This window comes from Pseudoliparis swirei, chromosome 7, assembly GCF_029220125.1.
Source record: "Pseudoliparis swirei isolate HS2019 ecotype Mariana Trench chromosome 7, NWPU_hadal_v1, whole genome shotgun sequence".
NCBI lineage: Eukaryota > Metazoa > Chordata > Actinopteri > Perciformes > Liparidae > Pseudoliparis > Pseudoliparis swirei.
The window spans coordinates 22,244,692-22,265,275 of record NC_079394.1 but is presented as its reverse complement, the minus strand read 5'-3'; the positions used below and the strand labels follow the sequence as shown (position 1 = coordinate 22,265,275).

At 43.4% G+C, this 20,584-nt stretch overlaps 1 protein-coding gene across 1 annotated transcript in view; it reads right to left on the bottom strand.

Annotated features, from left to right (window-relative positions):
- The window catches only part of unc5db (unc-5 netrin receptor Db), a 283,470-nt gene that overhangs the window by 93,634 nt on the left and 169,252 nt on the right, over positions 1-20,584 (bottom strand). Inside the window, exons 5-6 of the mRNA XM_056418402.1 lie at positions 4,721-4,901; positions 3,808-3,975 (exon numbers count right to left, since the gene is read on the bottom strand). Coding sequence (XP_056274377.1) covers positions 3,808-3,975; positions 4,721-4,901 — 349 coding nt within the window. The remainder of the gene's footprint in view (positions 1-3,807; positions 3,976-4,720; positions 4,902-20,584) is intronic.

Genomic DNA, 20,584 nt, shown 5'->3' with positions numbered 1-20,584 from the left:
CGGCTTTAATTGGCAGAGAGGCAGCTAGTTGAAAAACATCGATACTCGTCCATCAGTCAGTGTCTAGAAAATCAATTTCTTTGTTTCAGATCAGAAGCCAGAAAGTGAGTTTTAAAAGCCCCTTGAAGAGCAAAAGCTGAGTCATCGTTATTGATCAGTCACCTCATCAGACTTATTCCTGCACAGAAACCCAAGGAGGCCGACAGTGTCATTTTCTGTGCCACCTTCATAAAAAAAGATGCACGTCGCTGCCAATTTTAACTAGAATCTGTGTGTGTGTGCAATAATATAAAGCGTGGCAGAAAATATGAGCTGAGCCCAATTTATCCCAATGACACTCATTCACCTTTATTGATTAAGCAGTAAAGCTAAGATATTTGTTTCAAAAGGGAATCACGGGATGGTATGCTAAAAATATCCATAATATAATATTTTTCTAAAGATGGTAGACCATAACATCGATCATGTTGAAAATATTTAAGGAATTTAAAAAAGTTTAATACAAAAAAGCATTGTGTTAGCATTATTATACTGTGCTTGGAATACGGGCACAGTGGACGCAGCTCTTTGTGTGTACTTTAAAAAAAAAAAAATTTAACATTTTATTTAACCAGGAAATGCCTCATTGAGATTAAAAATCTCCTTTACAAGAGTGTCCTGGCCAAGACAGCAGCAGCAGCACGTCACACAAAGTTCCATACAATACAACATAAAACAGTGACAGACAATATATAAAACGAAAAACTAAATCACAGCATGAATAAAACCAAAAATGACCTACTCATTAAAACATTATTAGATAAAAGTAAGCAAGAAAACGATGAATTTAAATAAGACACACTCATAGGAACTCTTCTAGTTTTACATATCTTTAACATGAGGCACTAAACTTTGTCTGTTTAGTGGAGAGGACATTTTCATCATCCAGTTCCAAATAATAGAGGCTTCCTGAATGTATGTATAAATTCAGGACTATAAGATTTCCAGTGACGAGGACAAATGGGAACCGTAACGAAGTTGATGCTTACTTAAATATGCGAATGTCGGGATTAAACCAAAATTTGTGACGTGAGTAAACTCACGCGAATAAAGCGTTGCGAATATTCCCATTTGGTGTGAACGCAGCATTAGCATTCGAAAAAATGTGTTTCATCCATAACTATCGGTTGCTTTAATATGGCCTCTTCTCTAACATTCAATGGTACATTGCCAGGCATTTATTTGTAACACATTATTGCACCTGACTGTTTATTGTGCATGTCTAGAAGACTAATCAGGCGCTGGCTCATCAGATCGTTGCTCCACAACAGTAGTAAATAATGAATCACCCTTTTAACTTCATGTTTCATAGTTTAGTGCCAGAATTATTTACCAGACTTCGGTACCAGTTACAGATCCTGCTGTGATGCCGTTAAACTCGACCCCACTGTCTGTCCCCATTTGCAGCTCGGCAGTCTGAACAGATTGGCACGAGGCTTTCAAGCTTCCACCCTCTTTGGGAAAACAGTAAAGTACGCGGAGCATGTGTGAACAGGATGCGCAACAATGCACTGGGGACTGACATGTCTACATGGAGCCCGACATCTGCACACAAGTGACGAGGCATGTCACCTTATTATCCACCTTGAACATATGTTCACTTCACACTTGTTGATAACGTGGATAGACATGAGCGGTGTGCCCCCAAGCTGGAAACTATGCGTCAATATTAAAGACTGCTCGATATAATGTTTGACACTTTTCCCCTAAACCTTACATCCTCTGTCGTCTTCCCTCATCTGTTTCGGCCAGTGTTTCCTCGTCGACTAGTCTGCCAACTTCCAGGCCGAGCCTCTACATGTCATCTCACGCAACCGGTTTATTATGCTGCGTTCACACCAAAAGCGTTGCAAATTTTTCACGCAATTAGATCCGATTTAAAGTCAATTTGCGGGACTGTACATTGACTTTGAATGGGATTTGCGTTTGACGCAAATTTTCGTAGGGTGGTGCGAATGTGGTGAATTGAGCAAAGCGAAAAGTTTGCATCATTCGCCTTCAACTTTGCCGAAAAATGTGCCCGACGCTGAGTTGCGAAAGCCAATCAGCGTTGAGATGCTCCGCCGTTGGTGAATCTAACTGTCTGCTGCTACTCTAGTAGCGCTGGAAGAGGCTGTTATTCAGACGTGGTCAGTGGAAGTCACTGAGCTGAGTGAGCCTACGGGTGATCTTATGTATAAATATAAATATAGAATGTTCATATCACACATTTCCTTTCATTGGGATTCCTATTTTTAGTCCTGAAGTGAATGTTTCTGTTTACCATAGTTCTACAGAGAAAAGGTTAAAAGCTGACAACAGTGTAGATTTAATTTAGCTGGTGCAATGTCTGTGTTTAAATTATTTATACGTAAAACAGCTTCTTTTCGATGCCCTTCATTGGTTCCTTTTATTGGTTCCAGTAAACTTCTGTTCTCATCCCTCTGAAAACTGATCTCACAATTAAATGTACACAGCAGAGAAAATGTTTTTATTTCTCTCAGATAGAACCCATTTAATATATATTTAGGACATATATGATTTTGCCTGTTTAGATCTTTCCCTGATTTTATATGTAGGTCTACATACATGTTGTTGGCATAAATAATCTTCAGAGCTGAAGCTAAAGAAAGCTAAAGTACTTTCATCCACAAATAATTTGCATTGGCAAAGACACACAATAGTAAAAGGAGAGGTCATTATTTATGTTGTTATCCACAATCGCAAGGTGACACTAGCAAAGGCAAAGTTGGTCAGCCGGTCAATCCCCTATTTTGACCCGGACTCAAATATCCACCAAAATTAACAATCAGAGCTACAATACCATTATTGTGTCTGCCCTAAAGAAATGCAGAACTGCCGGTATGTTGATGAGCCTGAAAACATGACTCTCACTGCCAGATAACCTTTACCTTATCAAGAACCCCTATATTCATTTCTTAACAAACTACATCACCCCCTCCCCCCTTCCGAATCACACAGTGCTCTGAGTCATATCGTCTCTCTCACGGCAACCTCCTCCTTTTTTCTCATTACCTCCCATCCTTTGAGTTCTCTCTCTCTCTCCCCATCAGCACCGTGGTTACAGGGATGTTGTCAGGTAACTATGAATATGTCCCTTGCAATCCTTATAATTGGTTGTCTACAATGCTAAAGAGGCCAGGACTAGAGTTCGTTCAAGTCACTGACGCTGTGTCTCATCAGCGGATGTTAATATGGGTGGCACGCTGTGCGCTGAAAAAAGAGCTGCAATTCATCTGAAAACAAATGTGAAAGGGGAAACTGCAGCTCAAAGCATGAATAAAAACTGGCCTGTCATCCACACAGATCATTAGTTATTGAAATGTGGACAATTACATGTACGGCAGCCTGACACAATTGTCGACATGTTAGCAGAATCCTTTCTGAGCCACGTATTTTATAACCTTTGACAACTCGAGAAAAAGCAACTTCTGAATCTGCACCACTGCGTAAAGTTGCACTCAAGATGGCAGCACAAGCGATTACCTGTCTGTTTGTCCTGTAATTGAGTGTTTTTTACTGTGTTTTATGGTCTGAGAGCCCTAAATACTGCACACTATGTTGGTTTTATTCATGCTGTGATTTTTTAAATTTTTGTAATATTGTCTGTCACTGTTTTATGTTGTATTGTCTGAAACTTTGTGTGACATGCTACTGCTGCTGTCTTGGCCAGGACACTCTTGTAAAGGAGATTTTTAATCTCAATCAGGCATTTCCTGGTTAAATAAATTTAAAATAAAATAAAAATTTCCGTGAGTGAAAACTGACTTGGGCAGAGTGCGTTGCAGGTGATCTTCTGCACAGACATGCCCTCGCAGAAAGCGCCGCCGTTGAGAGGCGCCGGGTTGGTACAGGTTCGAGATCGCTTCTGGACACCCCGCCCACACGGCACATTGCAGGCCGACCACTCCGTCCACAGGGACCAGCCGCCGTTCACTGGAGGGAGTGCAGCAACGATAAGAGAGTGAGAAGAGGTGCAGTGAGGGCGCAACACAACACATTTCGTACTTTTTTCTGGCGAAGTGAAATACTCGAACGAGAGCCGGGGTTAATAATGATTACGTGGTCCCCGAGGCACTGCAGAGCAACGATGCATAACGGCTGGAGCAGATTGAGCGCCGCACATTCATTGCGGTGGATGTATACAGCTCGCTGTTGCTTAAATTGCATCCGATGCTCCTTGCTCTTGGATTAAGATAGACGTAAGAACTGTACCAAAGCAAAGACAACAGCCCTTTAACGGAATTGCCATTTCTAAAAGGCGACATTGACTCATACTGGTCGACAGGTTGAAGGCGACCACTTAGTGCTCTGACTGAAGCAGTTTACTCTATGATCTCTCCGTCTAACGCTTAATGTTCAGCAGCGCCGTCGAAGCCGGCAAACCTGCATCGCCGAAGGGCCTCTGGCGAATAAATAGTTAATAAGCGACACTCCTTTTAAATGAGATTAAGACACAGTGTCTTATTTCCTTCCATAAAGTACACATTGATTTTAATTGAGAGGCAGTAAATTGAGTCTTTGAATAATACATTTTGTGCAAATAAACAAGAAACATCGCTCCTCAGTGGGGAAAACGGAGATGGGTGTCTTAATCACTTGTGTATTGGGCGCAGGAAACCAAACCAATTGATCTGAAGCGCCGTGTAAACAGGAAATAAGAGCGTCTGGTATGGCGTACCAAAGACGATCACAGTGGCTGTGGCGCTGCGTCTCTTCGCCACGATGTTGCTGGCCAGACAGGTGTAGTTGCCCGAGTCGGACAGTCGCGCCTCGTTGATGATGAGGTTGTGGTCCGCGCGGGTGTCAATGTTGTCGTCGGTCAGGGAACTAAGCAGCTCTTCGTTTTTCAGCCATTCCACCTGTGCAAGAAAAAGAACAGATATATGAAAACATCACATTCTCAATTATTAATAAACTATAAGGCCACGATAAAGATCATACTAAATACAGCTAACCAACCTTTTCTGTCTGTATTTGCACTCGCATTGCACCACGAAATCTACTGGCACGAGACGAGGAAGGAAGTGGTAAAGTAGTAAATCCCGCCTCTTGCCTGATTTGATTGGCTGTCTATGAAAAGTTTAGGATATTTTACCCTTCAATGTGCATCTTAAAAAACCACACACCAAGCTTGGCTTACCATAGGAAAACAATACTGTTGCTGGTAACTTCTTTCTCTGTGTGATTGGGCCCCAAAAGCATCATTTTTGTTCTTTATAACAAGGGTCTTCTGTTTGATTCTTCTGGTCATGATCTTTTCTAGCTCACATCAGGGAACAATGTGACTCGACGACAGCGAAGCTCGACAGGACAACAAACACATGATGAGACCGGATGTGAAGCCACCAGTAAAGCCAGATTTACAGAAAGCACTCATTTGGAGGTGAAGTGGTACAAGTGAGCACACTTAACATGTTGACAATTATAGGAAGCAATGTAGAGCATCATTTTGACGCTCATTTTTCCTTTATCTTACAAATACGTTTGGCTAAGTGTCTGACTGCTTCGTTTCATAAGGTTATCTCATAGGTTACAGGTGAAGGCCACAACAATACAACTGTAAGAACTCTATTTATTTACCCTAGAGCCCCTTTGGGACCCGATGGGAGGTGGAATGAATTCTGACATGACTTATCAGTGATTTAAATCCCATACAGAGCAACTATGTGGATAGTTTTTCACCCACAGCCCAGTAAAAAAAGACAGCTGGACTAACCTACAGTTTTTAAGTTGAAGTTAATTTACAGAGGAGCACAATGGATATTTTACACCCCATCTCCTGCTGCAATGCCAATTGGCAGGATATTAACTTCAAGTTCACTATGGGTCGAATACCTGTGGGCTATTTTACTCAAATAGACCATGATTTACGATATTAACATTGGATTGTACTGAAGAAGAGTTGAAACTATAGACATTGAGACCGTAAACTCATGTTTACAACGAGGGAATAAATCAAGTGAGAAGTAGAGACATTTTCAGAGAGACGTCTATACAAGCAGACTTTTTTTTGCAACCCCCCTGCTGGCCGGAGAGAGATTGTGAAAGTCCCTTCAGCACTGACTTCAGTTTTCATAGGTGGCAGCGTCACAGTTTGTCTACACTTCAATATTCCACGACCTGGGAGTGCCAATCGGCTGCTAGAGTACTTTGAGAGACGATCTCTTCCACGGAATATTTGACGATCTTCCCCATTTTTGTCCAAGGACGTTGAAAAATCCAATTGAAAGGTCCGACAATGTAAGAAAGGAAAATGGAGCATTAAAGCTAATGTGTCGGATTTACGGTGCTGGAAATCCACTTATTTTAGGCTTGACTGTGTTTAGTTTAGTCAGTCACGGTTACTTCTAAATTACCGCAACTTCATCATCATCATCATCATCTTCATCATTATAATCATCATTACCATCATCGTCATCACAGCGCACAGGCTTTGGTTGCTTAGCAGCAGCAGGCGCGGTGTGAGTGTTTTTAGAACATGCAAACGGGCCCTTAAACAGTAAAAGGAAGCACTAGAACCAATTAGCAGTGACAGAGAGAAAAACTAATTATGAATTGAAAAAACTTAGTGACACTTTACTGCTTCTACCCTGGTATGGGCACTGCATGGCGGCGCTTGCAAATTACATTCATAGTGTGGCAGAATGGGCTGAGCTGATGGATTTATGGAAGGAAGTGCACAGGCAACCTTTGTAATAAACAACACTCACTGGAAGCAAATAGGAAGTGCCTGTGGGCATACAAACACTGGGTAAATATAAATGACACACAGGCCCAAGGGATGATAGATTGTAGCTATATATTGACACAAATAAAAATGATAATGAACATCATAACACAGTAATCACTTCTCACAATATTTTTTTTCTTCACACCTATTGGAGTCATTTGTACCACTGTTAGCAGCAGATGGAAGTACAGTACAGTAACGGTAATGGCGGCAGAGGCCTGCATTTTTTTTCTGATGGCCTTTAAGAAAAACTTGGAAGCCCATCAGAAAAGGCTCCCAGATTGTTCATCACAATTAAAAGACAGCCTTTGGCTCCATCAAAAGGTAAAGCGCTCAACATCGTTGAAAGATAAGAAAATAGAGATGGAGCACTGGGGACAGAGTCTAATTTCTCATGATTATAGTCATCTGTCACTAAACCCCCCACCGCCTCGGACTTTTCATGTATTTATTTCAAATTTTGCGTGGAAAATGTGTGACTTGAAAGAGGCAATTAGCGCATGGCCCTCGTAGTGGTTGGGTCCACGCTGCACATTATCTGTCTGTCTGCCCGTAGGTAATGATGTAAAGATTCGCTGAGCAGAAAAGAAAGGGAGGAGGGAGGAGGGAGGGAGCAAATAAAATATGAAAGGACAAATACAAATTAGCCTGGCAAGTGTGTGGCAGAGGATGTGAGAAATGAATTGCCTAATTGGCACATTTGTTTCAATTACGATGCGGCCGTCAGTGTCAGCCTTAACTGAAGGGTTTCCAGACGGGGGCCCCACATCAAGGATTGCTCCCTGTGATTTAATTACCTGGACCGCCCTGAAGGTCACCTCCTCCAGCCCTGCCCAGCGGCCGGCTCCTCTCCTCTCCTTAAACCCACACACAGCTCATTCGGATGACATTTGCTGATGATTAGATGCTGAGAAATGTGGCGGAATGAGGGGGCAATTAGAGGACAGAGGAGCAATGTAACGGGTGACACAGCAGCCATCATAAAGACTTATGAGAGGAGAGCGCTGATCAAGACCTCGCCAGCTGACGCATTTCCCAGCCCCCACCCTCTGGTCCAACGGTCATTTGATGTCACGGTGACGCGGTACGAACGATGCGATTCGGCGCTACGAGGGGAAAAATCTGTCTGCTGAGTCACGCTCATGTGTCACAACGTAGCGTGACGTCCTCCCCTTTCGGAGCGATTCTCGCGCTTCCTTGTGGTGAAGCCAGCGGAACTTTTTAATTGCCGGGTATCTCGTCACTCCAATTATACGGATTAAACTCCTCTGACAGGCGTACCCCCGGGACTAGTGGGAGACTGGTGGGAGCCGCTGCGCAGCATATTTGAAGCTATACCGCCGCTAATCCAACCGATGTTTCCCACCCACCCAGCAACCAATCGACAGCACGTGTAAAGAAAGGCGTGCTCGTTGCCCACACACATCGCCGCAGACACTTTGAACTCTGCGGGGCTCGGCGTGTGTTCATAGGAACGACTAGCCCGGGAGCCGCCGGCGGAGCACACTCAGCTGAGCTCCCCCCCCCCGCTCCAGAGGTTAATCAGAAAAAGATATAGAGAGAACACAAAGTCGAACGATCCGCCTCCCCCGTCGCTTCCCAAATGCCACCTCTCCCACCCCCTCCAAGCCGCGTGGCACGCCATTACCATTCCACCCCCGATCCGAACAAAATAAATAGAGGGGGCTCCCGGGCTTCGGCCCGGGGTGGGGGGTGGAAGGGGTGTAATTGCTTGGCTCGATATTGAAGCTCATCATCTGCTCTCGAGGAGACTCTTTGTGACCTGCGAGAAAAGAAGTAGGGGAATCGGAGAGAGCAGAGGAGGCAGGGGGAAGGATGGAGTTAAATGCTAGCTTGTTTTGGAAAAGCATTGCGGTGTCTTTGCAGAGCTTATAAGAGAACAGCTTGTATCACAGTGCAGAAGTATTTAGTTGATTCCCCTTTGTGCCGTAGCCCGGGCTGTCTACCTGAGCTACTGTAGATCAAGGGGATTCATCGTGGATTAAAGGCTTTCATTCAGGGAAGTTGAAATTGGCTTCCAGTTTGGCTGTTCATTCCTCACTTTCTCTCAGAGTAACCTCTCAAAAGAAAGTCATTATACAGGGTTATCATGGACTCCCTTCTCGCCGGGTTAAAAGATCTGCTCTGCATTCACATTCCCTGATATCCATGAAGTAAAGGTGGGGGATTGGTTTTTGGATCGGGAGCACAGAAACACAATTACAAATAAGCCGGTTCTAAGTTCTATTAACTGTGGGCAAATTACAGTCTCGCTTTGGATACCATGTATGAAGGTATTTTCATAGCAACACTATTGAGGATTTGCATATAGCAATTTCGTTCCCAGCCATGACTCACACACCCGTGTCCTAAATTTAAATAAACAGGAGGCTCCCGTGAGTATTTTCTTTGTTGAAAAGCTCTCAAATGGCATTAAAGATGATTCAGTTTGCCCGAAGAAGAAAATGTTGACAAATGCTAGGAGACACACAACTAAGATCGGAAAAGCCAAAGTAAGTCTTTCAAGTTTGTTAGGAAAAGTGAAAAATAAAAATATTTGCTTAATAAACTATTCAGTATATTCATCTATCCATACCTGTACCATCTAATGCAGTAAAATACAAAACTGCCATCAAGTTTACTTTTATGATGGCTATAATATATTCCATTTCAGAAAACACTATCATAAAAGGTGTTAATTATGATTTAGCTCTGAGGTCATAGCTTCTAATGGTGCTAGAATGCATTGTATTGTTTCAAGTAGTCTGGATGTGAAAAGCGAGGATAAACAGAAACACCTCTCAATATAAATAGTAAGGTTGTCCAACACCATAATACACATATAATTGAATTTCTGAACTCAATGGGCTTCTTAAACGACGATGTTATAACAAGGCTGAACAGCATTACGGTTCTTCCTTAATAAGATCATTGGGTGAATAATCACCTTTTAAAGGATTAACTTGTGTTAATGGTAAATGAACATGTACTTGAATATCTCTTTTTCTATTCTTCCGACCACTCAAAGCACTTTAACACTACATTACATCATTCACCCATTCAGTTAGTCCTGATGGGAGGAGCCACCTGCCCATCAGGACTAACTGACATTCACACACATTCACCCACTGTAGACACAGCTAGGGGAGCTATTTTGGGGTTCAGTGTCAATATGGGCTAGCAGAGTCGGGGATCAAACCGATTGAAGGACAATTGAAGGACGATTGAAGGACGACCCTGCTCACCACTAAGCCACAGTTGTGTTAATGGTCTATTTACAAATTCAACATACACCTAACAACGTTGGCGTTCATTTGAATCCGTGCTTCTGTTCAACGCGCTCTCACTCCCAACTCATCAAATACCAACGCTTGGTCGGTCACCCTCGGCATCTGAAGCCGAGTCCACCTTTAGGTCAGAGCAACTGACAATGTGTTATAAAGGTCAACCGTCCTCAGCCTAACCAAGACTTGTGTTGTTTATACCTAACCAAGTAGTTTGGTGGCCAAAACTAAATAATACTTAAAGGCTGTGTAAATCTTATGGTGGAATTTTTTTTAAATTTAGTGGTCTTGTAATATCCAGAAACTTTTATGTTTCCTTGAATATCAAAGTTTATTTTGAGAAGACCCTATTCATGCAATGAGTGGAAACTGACACTGCTGATCATTCTTGACCCCACCCTATCTTTCCTCCCAGATGCCAACCACTTCACCAAAACTGCCTTCATTCATCTAAGGAACATTGCACGCCTCGGGCCCTCCCTGTCCCTTGCCACCACTGAAATCCTCATCCACGCCCTCATAACATCCAGACTAGACTACTGCAACAGCATCCTCTACGGCTCACCCAACAAAATCCTCAATAAACTCCAATATGTCCAGAACTCTGCCGCCTGACTGCTCACCTCCACCCGACGCTACGAACACATCACCCTGGTCCTACACCACCTCCACTGTCTCGCGGTCAAGTACAGGATAGACTACAAACTACTACTCATCACCAAAAAAGCCCTAAACAACCTGGCCCCTCCCTATCTTTCAGACCTCCTCCCCCTCCACGCTCCAACCCGTTGCCTCAGGTCCACCGGCACAACCGCTCTGAAGATCATTAGGACCAAGCGCCGGACCTGGGGTGACCGGGCCTTCTCAGCAGCACCCCCCCTCTGGAACGCTCTCGCCATCCATATCCGTCAGGCTCCCACCCTACCATTATTTAAGCAAGCCCTCAAAACACACCTCTTCCAACTCGCTTTCACCTGCTAACCCCTTGCCCCCGATACGACCCACATAGCTTCTCCAGTCTGCTTTCCTTTCTAATTGTTACCATATGTCCTGTTTGTTCGTTTTGTCTGCTTTCTTTTTGTTTTGTTCTGTTTGTCTCTTGTCCCCTGTGAAGCGTCTTTGTGTACTAGAAAAGCGCGATAAAAGTCTAAATTATTATTATTATTATTATGACTGCGTCCCTGACATGTCTAGAGGGGTAGGCTACATAGTTTGAAGCGTAGGGTCACGGACTGAAGTTTCGGTATCTTAACAGTTGGGAGTGAGAACAGGTAGATTTTCATGAATAGACCAGTAAGCTAGTCAAACAAGCCAGACAAATGAAACTATCTTCCCCGGCTAGTTACCTTCGCATTGAAAATGCGGAAGGTTATGTTTTGATCGCCGTGTATTTGTATGCGTGCGTGCGTGTTATTCGCATAAGTCAAAAAGTATTAAACCGAATCGCATGAAATTTGTCGCTGTTTGTGTTCAGGTTTGGGTTGCTCATGTGCTATGGACAGCAGCACTCCAACAGTATTCCATGTGCCTATTTTATAGCCTTTGGAGCAACAAATGACACCGTTCTGTGCAACATAGATAGATAGATAGATAGATATATACTTTATTAATCCCCAAGGGGAAATTTGTCGTGACAGTAGCAGCAACACACAAGAGTAAAAACAAAACACAAAATATAAGAAACAGGGATGAAAGATATAGAAGTATACAAGTAAAATAAAAGTAAAATACAAAACAAAATATATATGTAAATATACAACACACATGCATACACAACACACAACAACACTGACAAATCAAATACACAAAATATTAAATATAGACAGAGTGCAAAAAGCAAAGTGTGTGTATGAGTGCAGAGCAAATGAAATGAAATGTGTGTGTATGTGTGTAGTGCAACCAAATGAGATGTGTGAAGTGCAGATCAACATAGTGTAAGTATTCAGTTATTGCACTATGATCTGGCAAGAGGTGATCTGTTGTAGAGCCTCATAGCCGTCGGCAGGAATGTTCTCCTGTATCTGTCCTTGTGGCAGCGGAGCGTGAGGAGACGTCTGGAGAAAGTACTCCTCTGTCCCTGTAGGAGGTGGTGGAGAGGGTGGTCCGGGTTGTCCAATATGGACATATGTTTCTTCAACGTCCTCCTCTCCACCACCTGTTCCAGGTGCTCCAGCTGGCAGCCGATGATGGAGCCAGCCTTCCTAACCAGTTTGTTGAGACGGCTGGTGTCACCGGCTCCGATGCTGCTCCCCCAGCAGACAATGGCAAAGTGCAGTACACTGGCGACAACCGACTGGTAGAACATCTCCAGCATCTTGCTGCACACGTTGAAGGATCGAAGCTTTCTCAGGAAAAAGAGTCAACTCATCCCCTTCTTGTACACAGCGTTGATGTTGGCCTTCCAGTTCAGTCGGCTGTCGATGGAGACGCCCAGGTACTTGTACTCCTCCACCATATCCACGTCCACTCCCAGGACACTCAGAGGTGTAGGAGCTGTCGCCTTCCTCCTGAAGTCCACCACCATCTCTCTGGTCTTGGCCACGTTCAGCCGCAGGTGGTTCTCATCGGCCCACTTTACAAAGTCACTCACCACTGCCCTGTACTCCTCCTCCCGTCCATCCCTAATACACCCGACCACTGCAGAGTCATCAGAGTACTTCTGCAGATGGCATGACTCCGTATTGTACTGGAAGTCACTGGTGTACAGGGTGAAGAGGAAGGGAGACAGAACAGTTCCTGTGGGGCTCAACATCACTGACCACCGTTCCAGACAGCACACGCCCCATTCTGACAAACTGTGGTCTGCCTGTGAGGTAGTCAGTGATCCAGGAGATGGTGGACGCATCCACACCGACCACCCGCAGCTTCTCACTCAGCAGCAGTGGCTGGATGGTGTTAAATGCACTGGAGAAGTCAAAGAAAGTGACTCTCACAGAGACACCGGTTCCATCCAGGTGCGACTGAGCTCGTTGCAGCAGGTAGATGATGGCGTCGTCCACTCCCACATGAGGCTGGTAAGCAAATTGCAGAGGGTCCAGCGACGATTTCACCTGCGGCCGGAGGGCGACCGGTCGGTAGTCATTGAGGCCAGATGGTGTTGACTTCTTTGGGACAGGGACCAGGCACGACGTCTTCCACAGCACCGGGACTTCCCCCAGCCTCAGGCTGAGGTTGAAGAGGTGCTGCAGGACACCAGACAGCTGGGTGGCGCAGGTCTTTAGGACCCTGGGGCTGATGCCATCAGGACCTTCAGCTCTGCGCTGGAGTAGTTTCTCCAGCTGTCTTCTCACCTGGTCAGTCGTCACAGAGAGAGGGTGGAGGAGCCCATTGTTATTGAGGGCTCGGTGGATGTGCAGCTCAGCAGGGGGGACAGAGGGGGAGGTGTTTGGGAGGTGTGATGTGTGGAGGAGACAGGAGAGGGCTGTGAACTGAACCTATTGAAAAAACAGTTCAGCTCGTTGGCCCTCTCCAGGGAGCCCCCTGGCTGTCTCCCTCCCACCTTGAAGCCAGTTATCTGCTTCATCCCAGACCACACCTCCTTTGTGTTGTTCAGCTGGAGTTTGGCCTCCAGCTTCCTCCTGTAGGAGTCCTTGCCCTCCCTGAGCTTCACCTCAACACCAACATGAAGTCATAAAGTAAGCCAGAATCCCTGAATGCTTTATGAAACAGCTCTCCTGACTGTAGAGCAGTTAACTACTATTACTCACAGATGAAGAGGCTTTAAACTTTGATGTGGAATTCTGCTTTGAATGTAGAGGAGGCATTTTGCATGAAAGCAATGGTACGCAAAGAGTGAGCCCTCTTTTATTACCTTATTACCTTAGAATCGCATGCAATTTGGTGAGATGATTGTTTATTATCCGGGGACCATTTGATTAGATTTTGGGATCGATCGGGTCAAAGGTCAAGGTCATGAAAAGGTCTAAATCTTATTTTTACCATAGCGCGGTCAATTTGTATCCAATTGACATGCAACTAATGCCAAAATGTTCATAATTCAATGCCCAATCTTGTGATATGCGAAGGTATGCGCTCTACCGAGTGCCCGTTCTAGTTGCTTAATGTGATGCTGGGCTGATAGTTTACAGTGGGCGCACACAGTGTTTGCTCATGAGTAGAGGTTGCTAGCTGAAAAACCCAAGCAATGAGCTATAAAAGGTAAAAGGCTCAGAGGAGCTGAGGGGTATTGCATCGCTGGTTGTAAATCTGCGGGATCGACACCGTTCACATTTCACATACTGTCCACACATATTCATTCCATTCGTCATGAGTGCAGCATTGAGTTTGTTTTCATGGACTTGATTTCACTGCTTGGGCAAAAATATAGTTATTTTTTGCACATTCTCCGACGAACGAATAAACAGCATGAGCACTCTGTTGAGAAGCTGTTTAGGCAACACAACTAGTTAGCTAGGTTTCAGAAAAGAATGTGGATTGGGTTAAAAAAAAATCTCACAGGACACAAAAAATGGTCCCTTGATTTAAAGTCCTCTTTCTTTTTCAATGCATCCATACTGACCTGCGTGGACATTGCTCTTGATACTACTACAAATGACTTCCACACTTTAGCCTGTGAATACTAATTATATTGTTACAGAAGTGATCTGGAGCTTTGCATACTGCACTGCAGGGAAACTAATGCTGCGATGTGAGTTTAATCGCCCGACAAGTTTTGGTTTAGTCGCGTTATTCGCTTCATTCGCACCTTAGAGGGGGCGTGGCTTATCTCCATGGCTTTACTTTGTGGATACAGTTGTTATTTCCGCCATCCACCATGGAAGAAATAACCACCAATATTTCGCATCGGGGGAATTTTTCCGCCAAAGTTGAAATATTTATATGGATTTTTTGTTTCGCTATATTCACATCATTTGCATTATTCGTGCTGCCCAGTGAAAATTATTGTCATTCGCAACCATTTGCGTCTGTGCATGGACTTTGCATGGGATCTACTCCCGCGAACACTTTTGGTGTGAAGATGTAACCCCTGTGAGATGTCTCCTGGCAAATGATTCTCATGTATCTGGGCAGGCTTATGGTAACATCAGTTTATCCCACATCTGCATTCATAACAAAGGACAGAATAGTTTGGTCATCTCCTGTGGGTACCTTCGCTGGCTCAGTCTATTCGGGAATCCTGAGTCACTGAGGATTACCCATAATCCTTTGCATCTATTATTAAGTGCAGGAACACATTTACCACAGCAGGTGGCGTATTTTTACTAGTGCTGTGAAAAATAACGCGTTAACTCAGTTAATTCAATTACAGGTTTAACTAGTTTTTTTTTTTTAACGCATTTAACGCATGCGCAGAATGAGCTTCCAATCCGTCTGTTGTTGGTCGTCGGGACGAAAAAAAAGTCACTTGCAAAATGAGCTTCCAATACACCACTTCAATCTGAACTCTGTCCGCTCTCATGCAGACGGTCGTGCTGTTCATCGGTAATGATCCTTCCGCAGGTTCACCTACGGAAACCTTGTTACGACTTTTACTTCCTGTAGATCAGGGGTCTCAACACGTCGATCGCGACCTGCCAGTCGATCGCGGCGTAGTGTCGGTAGATCGCATGACATTAAAAAGATTGGCCCGCCCCCTGACATGTTCTCTATAGCACGTCTTTGTTCTTTTATTAAACTAAACGTCTGTTGTTGATCGTATCTCCACAGCAGCATGTCATTTCTGTCTCTTCGCGTTGCGTTAACACTTATCGATCTCCGTCTCACGCGCCACAGAGCTCCGTGCGCGCACATCGGGAATATTGCTTCCCAAGTTTAAGTGTGAGGTACTTTATGTTTGTTTGTTGACTACCTAAATAGCCCTTTAAATAAATAAAAAAGTTGATATTTCTGATATGTTTGACACAGTGAAAAACAGCCTGGGGTCAAATTGACCCCAAAGAACACCGACATTAAACATTGAATGGGGTCAAATTGACCCGAAAGGTAATAGGAGGGTTAAACATTCTGTTTAGGATGAAGATGTATTAATGTTCCATATGGAAGAAAACTGCTAAATAACTGCTGAGTTGCAGTACCATTGTATAGAAGAATGTATAAATGTATATATCCGTCTTTTGTCATAAATCTCTATGTTCTCACAAAATATACCGAGAATATCGGTAATATGTGATTAATCATGATTAATCCACAAAAACCTGTGATTAATCCGATTAAAATTTGTAATCGTTTCACAGCCCTAATTTTTACATTAAGCGGGATTTAACCCAGGACCCTTTGAACTATGTGACATACGCAGCATAAGAGGTGTGGGGATGAGCGCCCTCCAGCAGGCAGGGCCGCTCAGAGGCGGAGGCAAAAGCAGCTTCATTCTGTCACATTCATTGAATGTATTTAAACTCTAAATCTGTCCTTCTGTACACATTACATCTATTGCATCTGTCCATCCTGGAGAGGGATCCTCCTCTGTTGCTCTCCTGAAGGTTTCTTCCCTTTTTTTTCCCCCCTGAAGGGTTATTTGGGAGTTTTTCCTGGTCCGATGCGAGGTTTTGGGAAAGGGATGTCTATGTGTACAGATTGTAATGCACTCCGAGACAAATTTGTAATTTGTGAAATTGGGCTATACAAATAAACTGAATTGAATTGAATTGTTAAATACTGTATCTTGGGCTTTATCCTTGGGTCCACGTTATGCAATAGTAAGCATTGATGACGTGTTCCCACTACAACCAGGAGGTAGTTGTGGTAGTACTTACAATAGTAGTACTTACAATGTCAATGCAACACAAACATTGTTTCCGCAGATGAACTTTTTTTGCAGATTGCTGAATAATCACTTGAAAAATATTGATATTTGTGTCGACTTCAGTACCCACCACGTTCTTTCCCGACCAAGCAAATACCTCCTGTGAGGTTTCTAGACAACTGGAGCAACTAACGATTATTTTGATAATCGATTAATCTGTTGATTATTTATCGATTAATCGGATAAAAAAGAAAACTGTAATTTTCAACCCTTTATTCAAAACAGGGTTCGTACGGTCATGGAAAACCTGGAAAAGTCATGGAGTTTTTAAATGGTTATTTCTAGACCTAGAACAGTAATTAATTAGTAATTTTTGGAAAAGTAATGCAAATTTGATATATTCAAATATTAATTTAAACGGAATATATACGGTATGCTTTGGAATTCTCATTGTTAGTTTAAATACAACATCTTCTCACTTGTTCATGTGTACACCGAGTTTTCACAAAATGTTTAATCATGGAAATTTGGTTTAAATTCCTGGAAAGGTCCTGGAGATCCACTGGTCAGCATGTGTGTGAACCCTGTCACAAACAGACTGACAGCGCTTTACTCTCCTGAGTTTACTCAGCCGACTGTTTGTGGGCTAAACGCGTCATACGTGTCGACGAGGGGGCGTGGCTTATCTCCGTTGCCTTTCTCCGTGGAAAAATATTGTCGGCCATCCGCCACGAAAAAAAAAACACTTTTCTACATTATACTCTTGTGGAAATGCCACACACGTCGTAACATCTAGCGCCCTGGTGTCTGGGTTCATAACATCACCCGTAGGCGCACTCAACTCCGTGAATGTCACTCCGACGACCTGAATGACTTCCGCTTCCAGTGTCACGAGGGCAGCAGCAGCCAATTAGATTCACTAACGGAGGAGCAGCTCAATGCTGATTGGCTCTCACAACGCAACATTATGGTCTGTCCTCTCCCTCGGCTCCGCTCTGGTTTCTCCTGCGCCACTCTGCGCTCAATCAACTTTTTTTATACTCCGCGATTTATTGAGTGCCGTAATAATCGCGCGACACAACGAATCGATAATGAAATTCGTTGCCAACTATTTTAATCATCGATTTTTATCGATTCGTTGTTGCAGCCCTACTGGAAATGTACATATATTTTCATTTATGCTTATCACAGTACTTGAGTTTATATGAAAATATGATCATGTTATCACATGTTTTTAATTATATTAACTTTGTTGGATTAACACTTACGTAATGAGCATTTTTAAGATAGTGCGCAATAAAGGCTTGGCGCCAGTCAGACTGCAGCTGCAGGTCTGTTGCTGTTTGCAGGTAATCCTGTGCAAAATTACAATGTCATAGCGGTCTTTAAAAAAAAAGGGTCAACCAAGACAATGTTTGCTAGATCAATTCATGATATTATCAGCGTAAGATTCTAGCCGCCGCCATGTTGAGAGCATTTGCTCTCAATTTCTTCCACCACTGCTGACCTGATACCACAATTACATATTTGATGGATGAGGAAGCCTTACAACCACACCTGTTGTGCCATAGATGATCACAACCCTGGAGGATATATTAGAGTCATGTAAACAGGGAAATGAATAATAATCAGAAAACATCTTACCATACAGTATAGGACCGATCCCAGGTGCCTCATTACGGAAACATTCTTAGTCTGAAATCCCATCTTAATCTCAGTTCAGGATGAAAAACAATATTTGTGGTATTGCTTCTTTACAGCATTTGAGAAAACAAATCCAATTTTATTTTAGAAATCCTCTATAAAGCTGCGTCCACACCAAAAGCGGGGCGTTTTTTTCGCGCAACGAGATCCCATGCAAAGTCAATGTACAGAGTGGTTGCGATAGGCGCAAGCACATTTGTGGGTGGTTTTGGGCGGCGTGCATCGTGCTGCCCGAATTTCGCCTCTAGTTGAAATATTTCAACTTTTGGCGATAACTTCGCAACTCGGGCCAATTAGCCCTTGAGTTGCTCCGCGCGTCATCACTGTCCCACCGTTGTTGAATCAGAACAAGATGGAGGACACACTCATCGTTGCGGTTTGCGGGCACCCGAAGCTCTTTAATACCTCATGAGTACCTGACTCGCAGAGAATAAAACACGTGTGATGTTATGTATAAATATATGTAACAATAGGATTCAATCTATTGTCATTGCACAGAGTACAGGTACACAGGCAACAAAATATATTCTCTGCATTTAACCCATCCTTAGTTATTAAGGAGCAGTGGGCTGCAGTGATGCACCCGGGGAGCAACTGGGGGTTCAGTGACTTGCTCATGGACACTTTGACTTGCAACTAATGGGGAGAGCGGGGATCGAAACGACGACCTTGGGGTTGCAGGACGACCCCCTTTCCCCACTTAGCTACAGCCGTTCATAATGTTATGAACCCAAACACGAGAGCGTTAGATATTCCGCTCTCGTAGAGCTCGAAGCAAAATACTTTTAGACGTAACAGTTAACTTAATTGGTGAAAGTGACCAACCTGTGTGAGCCTACGGGTGATGTCATGAACCCAAACACGAGATGTTCGGAGGTTTGTGGGATGTTCACAACAAGTATAAAGCAGAACTAGTGGTTAGTTCTTCATGGTGGATGAAGGAAAATAGAAAGTTTTTTTTACGGAAACAAGCCACAGTGATAAGCCCCGCCCCCCATGGAGCTCCGCAACACGGCAAATGGTCGCACAATTACACACGTGTTTTGGCCGTTTGCGAAAAATCGCGTGGCTTTTGGGGTGAATGCAGCATTAGGATGGCATAGATCTTTTCCTAAATTGCATTCAAAATAATTGCTAAAGCCCTGTTGGGTGTGGGACGAGTAAGGATTAAAACAAAGACATGTACTTTTATAGTTCAGGCTGTTCTCAAACTAGAACTATGAAAAGTATGACTTGTAATGCTTATATCATCTATAAAATCAATTAATATTTAATCTGCATATTGTTGAAGTAAAAAGAGCGTGCGGAGGAGATTGGAGTTCCGAAAGCCCAGGACTGTCAGAGGGAACCTTTCTTCTGTAATAATGAGATAATAATTAATTATAATTATATAATTATATCCTATTTTTCTATCCTATCTTCTTTTAAACTTAAGTCAAGATAGGACAAGATGCTTAGAATAGTCTTCTTTAATGAGTCCCAAATATTTCAGAGCAGTACAGATCACCTGGTATATTTCATGTTTGATTTATGAGATGCGATGATGCAATGCACATCCACATATCTTGATATCTATGTTGCAACCAACAGACATAGTGATGAGATTCTCTTTCATGACTTTGATGTCTTCACCAACACAGTGGGAGCTGCTGATGGATGAAACTACGGAATCCAGTCGAAGAAAGAGTAACATCCCCCCGATACCCACTGCCTTACATCATCCCACAAAAAGAAAAAAACTGTAATTGGACCATTCGCTTTGTGGCCTGCCCAACATTATACCAGATGTTTCTCAAAGCTCACATTCGCGAGGTTACTGATGCTAACAACTGAATTTGAGAAGTGGATCTCGGAGTCTGATCTCTATCTTTAATGAACAGAAGATTCGATTAATAAATATATGCTCTGAATCCTCTTCATTCCAATTTGGAAGAAACACTTTCACTTCTTAATGTATTGCTGGTATCTAACACCAATATATATGAGGTCTGGATCGTGGAATATGCCTATTACCAACTATGCCATTGCCCTGTTGAGACTCCGCCCACTCCTCCTCTCTACCTCCAACTGCCTGATGGATCGTGGAGGTCTCCATCGTGGAATATGCCTACTACGAGCTAT